Source organism: Camelus ferus, chromosome 2, assembly GCF_009834535.1.
Source record: "Camelus ferus isolate YT-003-E chromosome 2, BCGSAC_Cfer_1.0, whole genome shotgun sequence".
In the NCBI taxonomy this organism is placed as follows: domain Eukaryota; kingdom Metazoa; phylum Chordata; class Mammalia; order Artiodactyla; family Camelidae; genus Camelus; species Camelus ferus.
In genome coordinates, this window is record NC_045697.1 from 104,037,700 (window position 1) to 104,057,261 (window position 19,562).

General features: G+C 37.3%; 1 protein-coding gene across 3 annotated transcripts in view; it reads right to left on the bottom strand.

Annotated features, from left to right (window-relative positions):
- The window catches only part of TTC29 (tetratricopeptide repeat domain 29), a 724,023-nt gene that overhangs the window by 92,125 nt on the left and 612,336 nt on the right, over positions 1 to 19,562 (bottom strand). For all 3 annotated transcript variants that reach the window (XM_032464537.1, XM_032464547.1, XM_032464557.1), the window contains one exon: positions 2,486 to 2,577. In XM_032464537.1, the coding sequence (XP_032320428.1) occupies positions 2,486 to 2,577 (92 nt within the window). The remainder of the gene's footprint in view (positions 1 to 2,485; positions 2,578 to 19,562) is intronic.

Here is a 19,562-nt window from a genome sequence, read left to right on the forward strand (position 1 = left end):
ACTATTTCCTAATGACCTCAGAGTAAGCACTTCCTGTACTCTTTTGTGCATTACATAACATTATACAATTAAGAACCTATATCTACCGCACAAATCATTGATGGCTGCATTGGTATTTTAGCAGATGGGAATTCTTATAAGTGGAATTCACTTTCATTTGGTATACAGGTGAGATGGGGGTATGTTTTCTTGCCCATTATATGTTTGCGCCAAGGCAGGCTGCTAGAGTGTTCAGAGTGCTGGGCTATAACCACCCCCAATCCTACCTGAAACATACCCTACTTCATGATGCATCAAATACAGCTGGATCCTTTTTCACACCCCCAACCCCAAATAGTACTTAAGCAGCCAAATGAGCACATTTTGATTGTTGTTGTTGTTGCCAATATTTATCAGATAATTGCTTTCAGCCCTCCCCTTAGCTTTTAGTGTACAGATCAAGAACTCAAATCCTGGAGTGGAGACCAACATATTCCAGATGAGACACCAGTTTAACAGGTGAGAATATCTGAAGATAAACTCAGGTCTCCAGAAGTTTCAAAAATAATTATAAAGACTATCAATAACCCAAAATAGTTATAAAGACTATCAGTATATCAATTTCAAAAATAGTTATAAAGACTGTCAGTCCAACACTTGTCCTGTGACACAGTAAGTGCTTAATATATGTTCATAAAAGAAAATATTTTTCTTTGAGGTTTTATGTCTTTAGTTATGTTGGGACACAATGTCATTTTGTAGAAATTATTTTATAAACATGTTAATGGATGCACTTATTTCATTGTACAGGTTTAGGCCAGGTCTGCTACTACAAAGCAAGACCAATAATCCAACCATTTTCTACTGATTCTGGGAAGGGTTAACAGCAGACTCATGTAATTTAATAATCAAAATGAGCCGGACAAAAAGGCACAAAGTGGGTATGTCCAAACAGACATTAAATTGAATCCTTACATGTCTCTTTTTTGTCTTCAAATATGTTTCTTTCTGGTAGTTATTTGAAAAGTAAAAGTTTAAGGGATAGCTGGATTGATTGTCCATGGACTGGTTATCAATTTTTATTTGAAAGGACCACAACACTCATGGGTTGCTTGCTTTCCCATGGCTCGCCCTGCCTTCCTTGAGTAAATGTCCATACTCTCCTTATAAGTCTGTCTGTCCCTAACCATTCATCCAGCGTGGACTGCATTGCATTTTTTTTTTTTTGTAGGGCACCTTTCATTTCATTGGTGTTGTATTTTAATATTTCATTAATTATTTATATAATATTGAATGATGATTATATTGGTAATGGTAATTATGCATTGATGATCCACTTTCAATGTACGAGGCATTTTAAATCTTTTGAATAGCAATTTTACCTTTTAAAACATCACCTTGTTTTTTTAATTTTTTTCCTTTTTTTTATTGACGTATAGTCAGTTTATAATGTTGTGTCAATTTCTGGTGCACAGCATAGTGTTTCAGTCATACATATACATACATATATTCTTTTTCATACTCCTTTTCATTATAGGTTACTACAAGATGTTGAATATTGTTCCCTGTGCAACAGTATAAACTTATTCATCTATTTTATATGTACTAGTTAGTATATGCAAATCTCAAACTCCTAATTTATCCCTTCTCACCCTGTTGCCCCCCTGGTAACCATAAGTTTGTCTTTTCTATGTTTGTGAGTCTGTTTCTGTAAAACACCACCTTGTATGTGTTTACCACTGAAACACAAATGGGAAGAAATTAGAATTTGACACAATCTATACCTAATTATTATTACTACTACTAAAATTTTTTTAAAGCTACATCTTGGATATAACATACCAAAAACCAAGGCCTTAACTTTAATAGCTTTTCTCATTCTGTCTTGCTTAAATATAATGCAGTGATTAAATGGAGTACACAATGATCACAATAAAATGAGCGAGGGGCACATAATATATTTTCCATGGAAAAATTTCTATCAAAAGTTGTTCATGTATACTTTTGTTGAATTTTCTATTTTAAAGGAAATTGTTTTTTTTTTTTTTTTTTTGCGCCAACTGCTTATCCAGATATGCTCAAAGGAGAGATGTCTTAATGGAAGAAGCATGATTGAAGCATAAGATGGAAACTTTCCTCAAGGAAGAGATCTGGAAAGGTTACAGTGAGCCACAGTTACTGAAGCGTACGATATACCTCTGTGCTATCGGCTCTTCGAACCTGTGAGATGTGACCTGATTTTTCCCTCGCATTCAAGGTCACCGCTAAACTTACCAAAAATCAAAAATAAAATAATACGAAAGAGGGATAGACAAAGAAGGGTTTAGGAGCATATTTAAAAAGACTGCATTAGTTTAAAATAACTGATGATGAAAGGGTCACTTAAGAAGGGCACTGCTTAAAATTTAAGCAGGCGGTAATGGAAAGCGACAGACCTCAAACAATTTAAGTCTTTCACAGTTGAGTGAATTCCCAGTGACAGCAAGACAAGGATGTGCTAACTTACCTCTGCAGGACCTTGGCCGTGGCTTCATAGCCTCTCCCCAGGCTGAGATCATCATCCAGGTCTGTAGAGATTTTGATGTAAGTGTTAAGGACCTACGGGGAAGAAGAATATGGATGAAACATATACATGACCAGATTCACGGATGTTCCATTTCATAACAGAAAAAATTAAAATTAATAGTTGTTTTTAATGTTCCCATAAAATTTGTTTTTGTTTATTAAAAATTCATGTTGGTTTGGTTTATTTTTATCTATAGTCTAACTTGTTTCGTAGCAAGCTCTTTGAGCCATGACAGTGAAGTCTTCCTCTTGTAAAAATAATTCTTTCCCTGCACAATCCAAAATCTTCCAATTGATATAGCTTAGGTGTGAATAAATAATTGCAGGCTTACAACATTACCTTAAAATATGGGACTATTATCTTAGGTAATACAAGGCAGATTATAGTAGCCTACTATGGTAGCTTAAATATCACTTTTCTTCCTATAAATAGCTGTTTGAAAAGCATGAATTTCAGTGCCAGGCAATTTCTAAATCTATCATTTTATTAGACACATATCTCACAGTTGGTACATGTATTCAGTATACACTAAGAATATTTCTTACAAATGTACTTCATTACCAACAATCTCTTCAATAATCAAAAGATTACAGCTGCCACAGCCAAACATATGATCTTAATTTAGCACTGCCATCATCTGCATGGGATAATTTCCCTTTTTATTCTTTTTCCCTTTCAAGGGCCAGAAGAAGGAAAATATGTAAAATAAAATGCCCTTCCTCCTTCCTCCTCCTTCATTGTTACTTGACCCAACCTATTACACACATGAAGACACAGGAAATCTCCAAAGACCTCTATGAAAATCCTTTTTGCACATTTTCTAAGGAAGAATTAGTGAAAGGCATTTGACAGCGTTGGGAAGAGTCAGTGTGAGGGAGACATCCATATGTGCTGGCGGCCTGAACTGGGCATCTTAGAAAGTTTGCATATTAGAGGCGGTGTTGATATTCATCTTTACTTTCTTAAAGTTAATATTTGGGAAATAAATTCAATGAGGCCACTGTGATACCTCATAATTCGCTGATGTGTCTGTGGGGTTTACAAGTGACGGCTTGACATAATACTGATATCAAAACTTAACTGATACATATTGACCCAGTGTTTCAATTCCCAATTAAACCTGCAAAGTTCAAATCTTTGACTCTTATTTTTAGGCCTCTTAATAAGCCCTGTATAAACCTGAGAATATTCTTTTTTTCACTCCGTTGTGCATAACTGACAACATCTAGATTAAGTCTGATATGACTTGACATAGAGCTTTCTGAGTTAAGGGGCAGAACCCTTGAATTTTGTGAATATAAATTCAGAGACTAAATATGAGACCTTATTAAATCCAAATATCAAAATATTGAAGAAGTGGCTTTCTAGTGTCTTTTTTTGGTTCATATATATTTTATATGACATTCTAGAAATTTAAAGATTAAATCTTAACTTTTTAAAGTAACAAATGTACTTTTAAACATTGAGTATTATATTTTGTGTCAAAAATAGTTCATTTATTCAGCAAATGCTGTTTCTGTATGCCAGTGCTGTGTTAGACCCTAGGAAATCTTAAAAGAGAAGAGAGCATGCTTATAGCCTTCAAGGCATTTACAGGCTAGCAGTACAGAGGTTTGTACGGATGCAGTGGTGTGAATTAGCAATGACTAAAGATAGTTTCTCCAGGGCTTAAACTCTGTTTATCCTGCATCAGTCTCCCACCCCCTGGCCATGGTGGACCCAGAAGCAGTACACACCGTCCTGCGGCACCCAGCGTTATCTTAAGGGTAGGACTCTTTGGCCCACGATTAGGAGAGCAGGTGCCTGAGAAATCACAGGTAAGTACTTCAGAGTTGATGCATCCTATTCTGCACACGTGGGCAGCACTTCCAGGACCCAACACATCTGGTCCAGGAAACCTCCCCGAGTGGCTAAAGGAAACCTCTCTCTGAGAGCTGTTGTGAGATTGCTGTGAGATTATCAGAGTGGTATTAAACCTGGGACAAGAATTCTCTGGGACTCTGTTAACCAGCCATTAGTGGACAGCTTCTGGAGAGTTCTCTCAGAGTAAAGACAACACATTTTATTTGTGGCTAGAGGGAGTTCCTCTCTCAGCTTAAATACTTTACCTAAAAAGAATATAGTTCATTACTGGCCCAATAAGGAAATAGTCAATTACGGTGGACCCCCCCTTAGCCATGGGGGCTACGTGTCCAGACCCCCAGTGGATACCTGAAACCTTAGACAGTACTGAACCTTTTATAAACCATGTTTTCTTCTGTACATATATACCTATGATAAAGTTTAATTTATAAGTTAGGTACAGTAAGAGGTTAACAACCATAACTGATAATAACATAGAACAATTATGACAATATACTGTAATAAAGTTATGTAAATGTGGTCTCTTTCTCAAAATATCTTACAAATTTAATGTGTTTTGCATCTTAACTATGTACTTATCACACACTGTGGCTGTAACTTTTGCAGTTTGAGATGTGACAGCAAAATTAGCAGGGGATTCTTTTTCCTTCTTCATATTTCATAGACAGAAGATTCGTTCTTACTGCAGATCTTGGCAACTTCAGCATACAATTTTTTTTCTTTCCTTATTGAATTAAGAACTTGTACCTTTTAAAGGAAGCACTTTAGGCTTCTCTTTAGTATATCTGAACTGCCAGCATCACTCATTTTGCACTTCGGGCCATTATTAAATAAAATAATGGTAACCTGAACACAAGCCCATGAGACTGAAACAATAACCCAGTAACTTAGATAGTTACTAAGTGACTAACGGCCAGGATATGCCAGGCAAAGGGATGGTTCACATCTCGGATGGAGGGGATGGAACAGAAGGAAGACACAAGATTTTGTCACACTACTCAGAATGCTGTGCAATTTAAAACTTATGAATTATTTAGATCTGGAAATTTCCATTTTATATTTTCTGACCTTGGTTGACTGTGGGTAACTGAAACTTTGGGAAGCTAAACCATGAGTAAGAAGGGCCTACTGTTCATGAAACCCACCCTGAGGACCATGAAAGTGCTGTAGAGGAGCCCGCCTAGATCAAAGACAGGGCCTCTGCTCCTCAGGAATGTGAGTGCTGGTGGGGGAGTCAACTCAGGTGAAATCATAAGGAGAATACAAGGCAAAACTCAGTAGATTGGTAATTGTATAGTTCAAACTAAGAGGACAGAAAGGACATTGTTAAACAGGAAAAAAATATAAAAGTGGAAAAATAATATGAGATTACTAATCGTGTAGAAAATAACTGTTGGTCAGAATGTAAACTTGTGCAATCACTACGGAAAACAGTACAAAGTTTCCTTAAAAAACTAAAAATAGAGCTGCCATATGATCCAGCAATCCCACTCCTGGGCATTTATCTGGAGAAAACGCTAATTCAAAAACATACTTGCATCACAATATTCACAGAAGCACTATTTACAATAGTCAGGATATGGAAGCAACCTGAGTCCATCAACAGATGAGTCGATAAAGATGTGGTGTATATTCAGTGGAATATTACTCACCTGTAAAAAAGAATGAAACATTGCCATCTGCAGCAACATTTTGAAGTAAGTCAGACAGAGAAAGTGATATGATATCACTAATACATGGAATCTAAAAAATAACACAAATGAATCTGTATACAAAACAGAAACAGACTCACAGGCATAGAAAACAAACTGAGGGTCATCAAAAGGGAAAGGAAGTGGGTGACGGATAAATTTGGGGTATTATATATAAAATAGATAAGCAACAAATATTTACTGTATAACACAAGGAGCAATATTCAATATCTTGCAATAACCTATAATGGAAAATAATCTGAAAAAATATATGTAACTGAATCATTTTGCTGTATATCTAAAACTAACACAATATTCTATACTTCAATTTTAAAAAGCATGAATATCAAATATCTCTAAAAAACCCTAAATTCTGTGGAAAATAAAGATGTTTTATATTGATCTTATGGTAAGTTACTTTACCTGCTTTTTAATTAAGGTATAATTTATAAATTATTAAATATTGATCAACTTTAATCATTAGATAAATAGTGGAATCCTCTTTACAAAGAATACTTTAAGTGGGAAAATACAGTGTGGAAATCTGAGGAATCCATAGTACTTGACTAAATATCCCTGTGGCATGCAGTATGTTAGAAACAAATCCAAGGTCTGGAAGGTTAAATTCTATTATTGCAAATCAAAGGTAGGAGAGAAAAAATAATCTCAGGTGCAAAATATTTTGATGAGTTGAAAATTCAGTGTATATCCTTAAATTTTATGAACAATGAAATTAACTTTTGTAAAAAGACAAAGGAAAACACTGATTAAGCATGCTACTATGTCGATTTCAATGAACATGATTACAAGATTACCAAAGTTGGAAAAGTCAGTTCCTGTACCTAATAAAAATTGAATGCTGTGTAGCCACTTGATCACATTGTTCCAATTTCAGTGAATAATGGAGATGAAGTTTTGAAAGGTATTTTCCTAGAAGCTTTAAAGGCATGGACTTTATCTTTCCACTAGAATAAAATTGATTTACTTGAAAAGATATTTTCCAATAAAATCCAAGTTCTTAAAATGAGATAATTTCTATTGGTTACCTAAAAGCAAAACCAATAGAATACCTAGCATAAAAAAAATGAGAGTGTGCAAAAGAATAATTCTGGCAGTATGCTACAAGTTCTTTAAAGAATTGTTTGCTATAAAGTCAAATTTTAAGAATCATTAATTTATTTTGTTGCAATAGCTTTCAAGGGAGCATTGGATTTAAGTCAAGATTGTCACCTGTCAACAAAATGAATAGTATATACATATATATGTATATATAGTGTGTTTATATAGATAGGTATACACTAACACTAGTATATATCTATATCTATATAGAGAGATTGTATGAAAACAAAAATATGTATAATTTGCATATGCATGACTGGGACATTGTGCTGTACACCAGAAATCAACACATTGTAACTGACTATACTTCAATTTAAAAAAATAAATAAATTCTGTGCTTGAGCTTTGGCACCTTTAAGGCAGGACACTATGAAGCCATTATTACATCTAACAATATTAGACAACAATTGCTTTCTCTCTTTTACATCTTTAGGATTTCCAGTTGTGAGGGTGCCTTGGAACAAAAGAAAATAAACTCTTGGATACTGATCCCCTTCTCTTCCTCTGTTTTCCCATTCCTTACCTCACTGCAATCTCTGTCTTATGGTCTCCTTATTTCAGACAATGTTAAAACAGAAGAAATTCTAGAAATCATGGTTTTTATAACTGCTTTCAAAACTGAAACTTACTTTAACCACTGTGATGATTATCACTCCTGGACTGATTTTCCAAAATTAGATGGGATCTTCTCCCCACCCCTCTGTCCAACCAATCATTGTAAGGAAACAGTGTCCCAGTTCATTTGTTTTAAACCCTTTTTATTTTAAGATAATTGTAGATTTACATGCAATTGTAAGAAATAATGAAGAGCATACTCAAAGCCTTAACCCAGCTTTCCCCAATGGTAACATCTCGATAGTGTATCACAATTAGGGAATTCATGTTGATACAATTCACCCACCTTACACCAGTTTTACATGCGCTTGTGTCTGTATACATATGTGTGTGTGTGCACCTGCCCACGTACATGTGGGGGGTGTTAACTGTATGCTATTTTATTGCATGTAAATATTCATGTTACCACCACCACAATCAAGATACAGAAAAGTTCTACCAGTACAATGATCTCCCATGCTACTCTTTTTCAATTCATTTTTAATATGTTTGCTACTTAGAAAAGAGAGAGAAAAATATTTTTTTCTCTTTTAATTGGGTTAAAGAAAGATCTTCCATGGGAAAAATTCTGAAATAACTTGGCATCTGACCTCTTCCCTTATGGTAGACCTCCCCTACCTTGTGTGTTCGTATTTCCCCAGGGAAATTTCCTCAGTTAAGTGACAGAAGAATAGTAGTTGATGAAACTAATTTATACTTTGGTATGGATGACTCAAAGATCATTAATTCTGCCAGAAGAAGCTGTAATTTTAAAAAGAGGATGCTTTGAAGCTCCAAATCATTTCTTCTGAGAGGAGTCTTTTGCAGTCTAACAAAGGGAAATGGAACAATTCATATAGTGTGTGGCAGGATAATTTGGGAAAAAGGTTATTAAAAAAAGAGGCCAACCTTGTCTTGAAATTCCATCTCATGCTATGATCCCTTAAGCAAATACTGATTGTTATAACCTCCTTTTTGGAGGTCTACTTCTGTACCTTCAGATTTTCTAGAAGTTCCACATGCTTTTCCTTAATGTTCTTTATGCCAGGGGCATGGAAGAGATAAAAACAGGGAAGAGGAGAGTGTGGAGCAGCAGATGTGAAAATCAGGCCTGTGTAAGTCACTGATACCTGAAAAGGTAACTACATGCTATTTTTACTCTCTCTTGTTACCACGTTCTTTATAATGCTCAACCTTTAAACCACTGTATAATGCAAAGAATCCTTCCAGTACATCCCATTCGATCATTAGACGTGACTGCAAGATAAAATTATGTGTATACATATATATACACATGTATATATATTCTAGGTACATAATATATATGTATTATATAGATATACCCCTGCTCTCAAAGACCTTACTATCTAAGGCAATAAGACATACAAATGCAGAAATTACATAATGCTGCAATCCTGCATAAAGAGCTAAACAGTTGTTTAACTCATTAGACAAATACTGAGTGTCTTCCTTGTTCCGGGTGCTAATGAGACAGCAGTGAATAATGCACAATCCCTGCCCCCATGCAGTCTATGCTGCATTTAGGTGATGAGGAGAAAATGTGTAATTTGTAATAAATGAGTGAATTTCAGATAATCATAAGCACAACGAAGAAAATACAACTGAGAAAGGCTTCATATAGAAAGAGAAACTCAATGTGCATTTTAAAGGAATAATGGGATTGGGTCAGCATTGAGCGGAGCTTGAGCAGAGGATCAGAGGTGGAATGAGTGATACAATGAGAAAAAGCTTTCCCAGGGTCCACAGAAGCAACGATGGCCGACAGAAAAGGTTGCTGTAAGGTTCACGCATAGAACGCCGTGCCTAGTAACATGGACTAAGTAATCACAGTTTTAACTGACGGTCTTACATGGAAAAACTTCCCAGTGGCAATTCATCTGTTTGATTACAAAGAAAGAACTTGACCATTGTTTTGAAGGCAAGGCAGGTCCTTCACTTTCATACTTTATATGACCATAAAAGGAGTCTTGTAGGGCTTTTTTATTTTTGTTTTTGTTTGTTTGTTTTTAGAGGGGGAGGTAATAGGTTTTGTTTTTGTTTTAAATGGAAGTACTGGGGATGGAACCCAGGACCTCGTGCATGCTAAGCATGCACTCTACACTGAGCTATACCCACCGCTCTTGCAGGGCTTTTTTAATTCATAGTTTTTGTCTGTCTACTTTCTAGGCAGCTCAAGGTGTTTGGTTCAAATATGACACATCAAAAGTGGTGCGGTTGGCTGCCTTGTTTCCTATTATTCCAAGTTTTCAAAGTTTTATGCAGAGTTGCTCCCATGCCTAGGGAAAGGAGAGGAAGTATTTTTTCTTTCTCCGTCTGGCACAGTACAGAGCATCCATAACTCAAACTAATACAGATCAGTGACATGAAATTTCAGTGGGTCTCTGCTCTGGCTGGGGACCCTAACTGCTATTGTTTCTGTAGGAAAATAATCCATAGAAAGTATTATATAAAACAAGTTCTAGCATTAGTGCATCTGAGATGGCAATTATGTAATTTTGCAAAAATTTCAGTAAACTCTAATTCTCTTTTTATTCCATATTTTGGGTATTTTTTTTTTCTATGTACATTCCTTTTTACACTGACACCTTCCCCTCACTGCTCTCTTCCTTAGTTAACTCAGCATAGGGACTCCTGCTCTGAGGGCACAGACCAGGCTTTGGAAGGCCTTATGGAGTAATTAATCAAATCTCCCTCTGGGTGTTCAAAGTTTCTCCAAATATCACAGGCTTCTGAGTCAGGCAGGTTTAGTTCTGAGCTGAGTGACTTGTGTCAAGAGATTTAATGTCTGTGAGTTCATTTTCTCAGGTGTAAAATGGAAACGAATAAAGTCTACCTCAAAAAGACTTTATAAGGTTCCTGAGATGAGGTATTTAAAAGTACCTACAAAGGATTTGAATGAAACAACTGCTTATTTCTCCCAAGTGCTTATCTAACCTAGTGGTTCTCAAATGGGGGCAAGTTTGCCCCCTGGGGGATACTTGGCAGTGTCTGGAGACGTTTTGGGTTGCCATAATTGGGAAAAGCCAGGTATGCTGCTCAACACCCTGCAATTTACACGACATCCCCCTATAACAAAGAATGGCCCAGCTCCGAATGTCAGTAGTGTGCTATTGAGAAAGCCTCATCTGGCTTTTGCTTGAACAGTTTTCCTGATGGGAAACTATCCCCTCGTGAGACTAGCCACTCAATCATCGGGGAGTTACGTGAATAAAACTACTGGTTAAGTTAAAGCAAGATCTGCAACGCCGCCTGCTCGCTAAGGTTGTGATGTGTGGGACAGTACAGGGTAAGTGCATGACTCTTCCACGTGTGGGTTCTTCCAATACTGAGAGATAGCTGTGTTCCCTCCTCAAAGCCTCCAACTATTTATAGAGGCTTCCAGGACACTCTGAAACAAGTGAGGATGAAACTGCAACAGTTTTGCTACATTGGAACATTTTCTTTCTAAATTTTGTCTATAAGTCTAAGAGTTCTAGAGGAGTTTAAATAAACCCACCTGGACAAAAATACATCTGTAAAACGATAAAAAGGCATCCATCAGACTAGTCTGTAAATAAAAAGTTATGAGCCCATTGCCTAGGGTCCGTTTTTTTTCTTTCTTCCTTGCCCATCATAAAAAAGGCAGCAGAGGTAACATTTTGTGATACATCCCCTATACGAACCTCAAATCGTGCCATTTCATAACAAAAGTTCAGCACTGCACTCAATATGGTGCATTACTTTGAGGAGAAAAAGGCAACAACAGCAGATTTATTCTTGTGCAATAAGAAGCACAGAAATTAAAAAATCAAGTTTGCCATCTTGAGCTTGAAATCATTGTCAAATCTTATCGGAAATACATTTATTCTGATTTCTGGCAATCTAATCCCCTTTAGCCATTTCACAGTTGGTGAGCAGAAAGGATGTTTCTGCCTCATTTGCAGTGTCTGAACATGATTCAGACAATCAACTGCAACATTAGTCAAAGATATCAGTGGCTAATGATTTCTGACAAGCACTGCAGTAGCAGGCTGAGGACCAGACTGGGCAGCAACAGCATTCAGAGCATTTTCCTAGAGCTGGCAATAGGCAGCGGGGGAAGACGATAAAAACGGAGGTAAACAGAACTGGTGTCACATCACTTAAAGGCTCTTACATACTCTCTGCAAAGGCATGGTATCTGACATGCAATAAATACAGTGATCTTTTTCTACAAATATGTTATGTTGAATGAACACTGAGGACCATCAAGTGTGCAGCTCTGTAAACTGTAACACACAAAAGTAGTTTAATGTTTTGCATTCTGCTGAACTATATCCTTAAGTTAAGAGCAGTCTAAACCTTACTGTTTATATTGATCATTTGGACTGTGTACCCTTTTCCCTGAAATGCATTACTCATCACTTGGACTGTTACACACAGACTGTTTACATCACCTAGCACATAAAGTGATGGCTGTATGGTCCAGGGTGGAAAGGACTGAGTGTTAAAAGACATGTGTTTTGGCTTCTATTCTGCCATGAACTCAGAGTGTGACCTTGGACAGGTCACTTGGTTACCCTGACCTTCAGTTTCCAAGTATGAAAGATAACAGGGCAGGACCAAAGATCTAGAATTCTCCCTTCCAAAAATATGATTTTGATTTTAGACTCTACATTTCCATATTTAGTAATTTAAGATGTAAAAAAAAAAAAGAAAAGAAAAAAAGAAGACACTAGTGAACTTACCAACAAAACAGAAACAGACTCACAGACACAGTAAACAAACTTACGATTACCCGGGGGGGAAAGAGGGTGAGAAGGGAGAAATTGGGAGTTCGAGATATGCAAATACTAACTACTATGTATACAATAGATTAAAAAAATTTCTTCTGTATAGCACAAAGAACTATACTCAATATCTTGTAGTAACCTATAATGAAAAAGGATATGAAAACAATCATATGTATGTATATGAATGACTGAAACATTTTGCTGTACACCAGAAACTGACACATTTTAACTGACTATACTTCCATTAAAATTAAAAAAATGCCCTAATTGTTTTCAATAATTTATCTTTGGATTTAAAATCTCTGACAAATTTATTTTATGTTAAAAATTTTTTTTTTATAAAAGAGAAACAAATGATGTCATTTGACTCAGGTGAAAATTTATTTTCATGGTTCCTCCTCATTTGAAAAATCTTGAACATTCTGAAGGATCTGCCTTCAAAAAATGTCCCTACCATGGTATAGGTGATGGCAAGGAGAGCTAAATCTAAGAAGCTTTTGATTCATATTAAATAGCAATTGTTATGAATGCCCTGATCAGCGCATCAGCGCTCTTCAAACATAGCAAACATTTTTACAGTCTGAAATTTTTAAAAAATTTGATGAAAGTTCAATATTATCCTTAAATTTATAAACTGAATTAGAATTGATAGTTAACCTCTCACATGCTTGAAGTCTATACTGTATTTTCAAAAGGTGTAAGGATAGAAATGCCTCTCAAAAAATTTCCATTCACCCAAAACTCTCTCTCTACCTATCTCACACACACACACACACACACACACACACACACACACACTTCTTTGTGCTGTTCCAGAGCTTACCAAAGCATCATATATAACTACCTATATAATATTTATCTCTTTCCAATTAGATCTAAGTGCCACTGGATCAGGAACAATATCTATTTTGCTCTTCATTGTATCCCTAGCTCTTAGTCTTATGCTAACATAGAATATTGTTAAATGAATAGAGTAGAGCCCTTGGAAGGTGCTGGTGTGGCATATCTGCCGAAACATTAATGTGGATATAATGAGCTGCTGTATTCTATAATATTACATACAGCACTTTACTTGGCTTAAAGAAAAATAAGCTCATACACTAAGTATTACATAATACTAATATATACTATACAGATGTTAGAGCTTATTATATATTAATTATATTATATGATATACTGTTTTGCATTATATCTCACTCAAGGAGGAAAAAATATGGCATGTTATCACTGTGGTAATGGAAAGTATGTGAAAATTTTCAGTGAACAGCCAATCCTGGAGAGTTCAAGTATAGCAAACAAGCCTAAAGGAGGACTTAAATGACATTTTAAAATGACATCAGAACCCCTACCTATCTCAATGTGTGCGTTTCATCCAGTCACACTGCCAAATAAATAGGTTTCTCCCATTATGAGCCCTTGTGAGGACAGATGGATCAGAGGCTGAAATTATGCTCGATTCATCGAGGTATCTTGAGGAATAATTCTTCCGGTCTGTGGAAGAAATGTAAGATTTTTTTTTCTCTTTCTTTTAATCTAGAATGACATTTCCACCTTCACGAGCAACAAGTTAAGACAGAGAGGTATGTGGTGAAAAGTCAGCTTGGTGACAAACCAAGTTCTTTATCTTCCCCCAAAAGTGACCACTTCCCAGCCTACTTCATTTGACCATTTTGCACAAAATGGTTTCTGGCTCTGCAGGCAAGGGTCAAGGAGTGTTCTATATTAGTGAGTAATTATCTAGGAGGTTTTAATAAACACTAATACGGTGAAAATTTCTATATTTCTCCATGAACCAATTACCACCGGGAGATTTGTCTTTTCCCTGGTGGTAAAGCCATCCTCTATTCATAATCCCTCTTCCTAGATTTCTTCCTCATTTAAGGCAGGATTCAATAAAATCTCATTTTGGTTCCCCCTTCTCAGAAATCCATAAAAGCCCTGAAAAACATTTTGAGCATATTGTCTCTGTACAATTTGATATCCTTTCCACCACAGGCCATTATTCTGGTAAACTCGGTAAACCCTAATTTAGATCCATGATGTAATTCTTTCATATCAGACTGTGTGAACACGTTTCTTTAAAATAAAACATGGTAGGAAAGTCTTCCGCTGAATGCCTGCACACAGAGGAAGCTTCATCTATTACCCTTTCACCGTGATAGAAGAGACAAGAAAACAATTTATGAGTCATTTCCATTCTGACAGATGTGACAATGACTGAAAATGCTATGCCTGCCAAGAGCTTTTATCAAGTAGGTTATAACAACGCGTAATAAGTGTAAATAATAAATGGCTGGAATCTTAGGGGAAACAGTGGCAATATGAAACGCTTTTTGGTCCTTCTGAGGGGGCTCTGCTACTCTTGGAATTCCCTGCCTCCCCAGTAGAGTTTTGGCCTGACAATAAACAACAGTTTAGTACTTTATCTAATCCCAGCCAGGAGGTGAGCTCAACAGCAAGCTTCTGCAGATGTTCACATCCAATAATCTATCCATAATTGATGGAACAGGGAGGTCAGATGTAATGGCTGCTACTATTCCAGCAACAAATAAATGGTTATTGACAAAACAAGCCAGTGTGGCGCAGAGCGCTCAGCAGTGACAGGCAGGCGATGGTGCTGAGCGGAGGCAGGGAGGATGACATGGATTCCTCAGTGAGCCGCGTGGCAGGAGGGCCACGCTGACGCACGAGCAGATGGAGGTGACTTGGAAAGGAAAAGGGAGGTTGCTGAAGTACAAAAAAAAAAAAAAAAAAGAAAAAGAAAAAGAAGAAGACAGGTCAAGGTGGAGAAGAAAAGGATGCACGAGTCCTGGGCAAGGCTGGGGACCCAGGTAAGTACAGATGCATGCGGTTCATGCCTTTGAATGCGTGCGCTGTGATGCAGACCTCGGGCTGCTTTCATCGCCGGCGTGTCTGAGCTCACGTAGCTGGCTGTCATGCCGTGTAGCCCAGGTGACTCTACCACCAAAAGTGGATGCATGGGATGCTTTGGTGCCCAGATCCTCCCACTGAGGGACATTCACTGATATTTCTATGTACACTGCAGATACCAGGTTTTTCCTCTGTATATTGGAAAAAAAAATCTAGGAAAAGCACGTATGCAATTTTAACAATATATTCAAATAAGCCACAGATGTGAAAATTGTGCAGTGAGAAAATTTCTCAAGACTGGGACTAATCCTGAAATAAATGCTGCTTAAAATCAAATGTACTGCAAAGGAATGTGAGTGGGAAAGTTTTCTTTAAAAATAAGAACCAAACACGGCACTTGATTCACCGTAACGTAGGCAAAGAGTATAATAAAAGCATTAGAGTATACTTTTATCGACTGAATAAAATTCAAGATATTTAAACATAAATTAACAGCTGAAACCCTACACTTCTATTCCAGTGCTAAGAAATAATATTTTTGCATTGTTTACTATGTAATATTATAAAATGAAGAATGGTAGAATGAAATGGTAGTTATTATCACTATAGGTAGTCATAAAGAGGCTTAGGACAGAGATGTTTTAAATATTAATATTCCTAAACTCACTTAAATCAATTTAACACTCTTTAGTGGTTTATTTAGAAGTGTGATTTATTTTATACTTCACAACCAATGTCTTTGATCAGCTCTGAAATAACATATGAGCTGAAAATAAAATGGCAAAACAAACTGCTGCTAACATTCTTATAGTAAGCTTTAGGCTTTACAGGATAAACCAGAAAACTACCAGTAGATATGGCATTTTCAAATTATTTATCAATACTTAGAAATGGAGTATTATAGAGCCCCAAAGATCATTTTTGTACTAATGTGCTAGTCGTTCTGCTTTCTGAGCCCTGCCGTCCTCCCTGCTGGGAGGAGCAACTTTGAACTCTCCCAGTCCCAGTCCCCACCCTGTCCCTGGTCTACCAGGGCACGAGCCTGGTATCACATCACTTTGCCACTGATCATATTCTGATCTTAACCTTTGTGAAAAGTGCCCAGGCTCTTGCCGTGTGCCTTGAGACCAAGCCCCCAGCATATGTCCCAGCCCTTGGAGCTGCATCTCTGTCTTGTTTTTCTTGCTTGCATCTCTGTCTTGGTACCTGGTCAGGTCCCTACTTAACTGAAAGTTGGGAGACCTACCTTGATGCCATCAACATGCTTCCATCAGAAGTTCCACTCCTGAACCCCAGTCCCTGTGGCTTGGTGCCTTGTCACTTGCCAACGGTGGGCAAAAACTACATGTGTGGAGTGTTTTATATTCTTGGTACATTTAATCTTCTCAGATCCCTTGGAGGTAAATATTAATACTCCCATGGTACAAATGAGAAACAGGTGCAGGGAGGTTGAGGAACTCTCTCTAGTACATGCCATTCTAGAGTTGGGGGAGGAGAAAGAATTTGAACTGGGTTTATTGGACTTTGAATCCTGCTTATTTTCGTCTTAAGCGCTGTGATATGCCTGCTGCCAGGTAACCCTGAGCGTGACTGCGCTGACCTAGCTTCACCTACAGCTTACTGCCTCTTGGCATCATTCCCAGAAGCTACTCTGCACTCACCTGCAGGGGTACCCACTGCCCAGTGTCCCGCGTTCTAGACGTTAACCTCAGGCTTGCCTGGTTACAGCTTTGCCTGTTACCAGTTGCTATTTTTTCATCACATGGCCTAATTATAATCCCTGATAATAGTTAATACAAAATATTTCTTATGTCATTTCCTCTGCTTGTATGACTCCCCTTTTCAAACAGACAAAAAACACATCACTTTATAATGGCCTCCAAGACCATCCATGATCTTGTCTCTCTGACTTCAGCTTCTGCTACTCTGCTCTCGTTTTGCTTCTCCTCTGCCCCTCTGGCCCCAAGCCTCCTGGGCATGTTGCTGCCTTGGGGCTTTGGTCCTGACCATCACCCCTGCTTGGAGCGTACTTCCCTCCCCTGCCTAGCTGACTCTCTCATTTGCTTCCGGTCTTTTTGCAAATGCCAGCTTCTCAATTAGGCCTTCTCGTCGTCTGTTTGAAATTTCTCCCGCCTACCACTTGCTTTGGCCCTCCTGAATCAGTCCTTTAGCTTTTTCCTTTTTTTCTACAGTGCTTATTATTGTCTAACAATCAACTGTTTGTCATAACTCAGTTGTTCATTATGTTTAATCTTCATTGTCTATCTTTCTTCAATGGGATGGAAGTGCCATGAGGACAAAGATCTTTGTTTCGCTATTGATGTATTCCCATTGTCTAGAGCAGGGTTTGGCAACAGATTCTCTAAAACTATTTGTTGGATGAGTAAGTTATAGATTGCTCTTAAGACTATACATATTAACTAATTTAATCTTCCCAACACCAGCAGATAGGCATTATTATTATCCTTACCTTTTTTTTAAGGTGAGGCAACTGAAGCATATAGAATGAAGCCTCTGGACCAAGGTCATACAAGTGGTAAGTGATCAAGGAAAGACTTAGACCCAGGCCATCTGATTTCAGTGATGGCACTATTACCTGGCCCTCTCTCCCTGCTCAGTGCCATGATGCTGCCTGACAGTGCCATCATGCAGGCCAGCCTCCAAGTTCTGGCTCCTTTTGGTACCACCTACCCTATTGTTGACCAAGATTATAATGGCGTCCTACAACAATGTCGTTAAGGAAACTTAACAAGGTTTAATGACTTGTCCAAGAACAAAACACCTGTTGATAAAACCACAACTAGAACTCAGGATGTCTGACTCCCCTTTTGGTGGTCTTTCTGGCACTTTCAAATCCGATTTTGAAGACTGGAATGATTGCCTGGACAGTACTTTTCCATTCCCATATAATCTATTATAATACACAGGTAAAAAGTAATTTTTGCTTTGAAAACTTGTGACAGATATTAATAATAATTATTTATGTACCATTTTAAAAGGAAAATGTTTATTTTGTTAATATCTGTGATATTATAGACATGTAAAATGAACATCATAAACAGTCACTCTGCTGTAAGCTAATATAAGCTCATAGGGAAAATGAATATGTTTAATTAAATTTAGGAAAAATGTATAGTTAAATCATTTGCAGTACAATAATAAGGACCAATAAACCATTATCTATTAACAATTCCATTGGAATTTTCATCTACATGCTCTATTAATAAATACCATCTTCATTTTACGAAGCAGGATGCTAAGAGATTTGTCTATGACCTGGGAAGTCAGTGGTGGCAGTAAGAATAACATAATCCTTGCAATAACCCATACTTTTACTATTCTGTAATATTCTGCAGCGTTTATGGAGGGAGTGAAGGATGCCAGACATAGTGCTAAGTACTTTCCACATGTTAACCCATTTAACCTTCACAACCACCTTGTGGGTACCTATTAGTACCTAACTGATATTGACGTAATCCTTATGCTGCAGGTAAGCAGCGGAGGCACAAGAGAGGTTAAGTAATTCACCCAAGGTCACAGAATTAGAAGTGGCAGGACCAGGATTTGGAATCAGGTAATGTAACTCTAGGGGCCATGCTCTTAACCACTACATCACACTGTGATAACGGTTAAGACACTAACAGAGAGAACTGAGAACTGAAGTTTACAGGAAGGACTCTATCTCCCTCTCCCTATATTATTTTATCCCAAAATTATAAAATTCTGCCCTACCAGATTCTTTAGCTGAAAATCTAACAAATGATACTTATTATGCCCTTTCTCTTGCATTTACTGAGAGTTGCTGGTGGATAGCAAATTTGCATCAGTAGCAAGAAGAGACTAGGGGTTGTAGGAATAATGTGTTGAACACACTGCTTTTGAAAGAGAACTCTATTACTTTTCCTTTTTACAGATATATTAACTCTAGCACTGCTAAATATTTCATTGTCAGCAAAGCATCCAGAGAAAACAAGGCAAGTTCAGCTAAGCAGTTAAGTCATAACCAATGAAGAATCCATGGTACCCCACTATCTTCATAACCAATGAAGAATCCATGGTACCCCACTGTCTATGCCAATGGAAGATAAGAGGGGGATGGGAGATGAG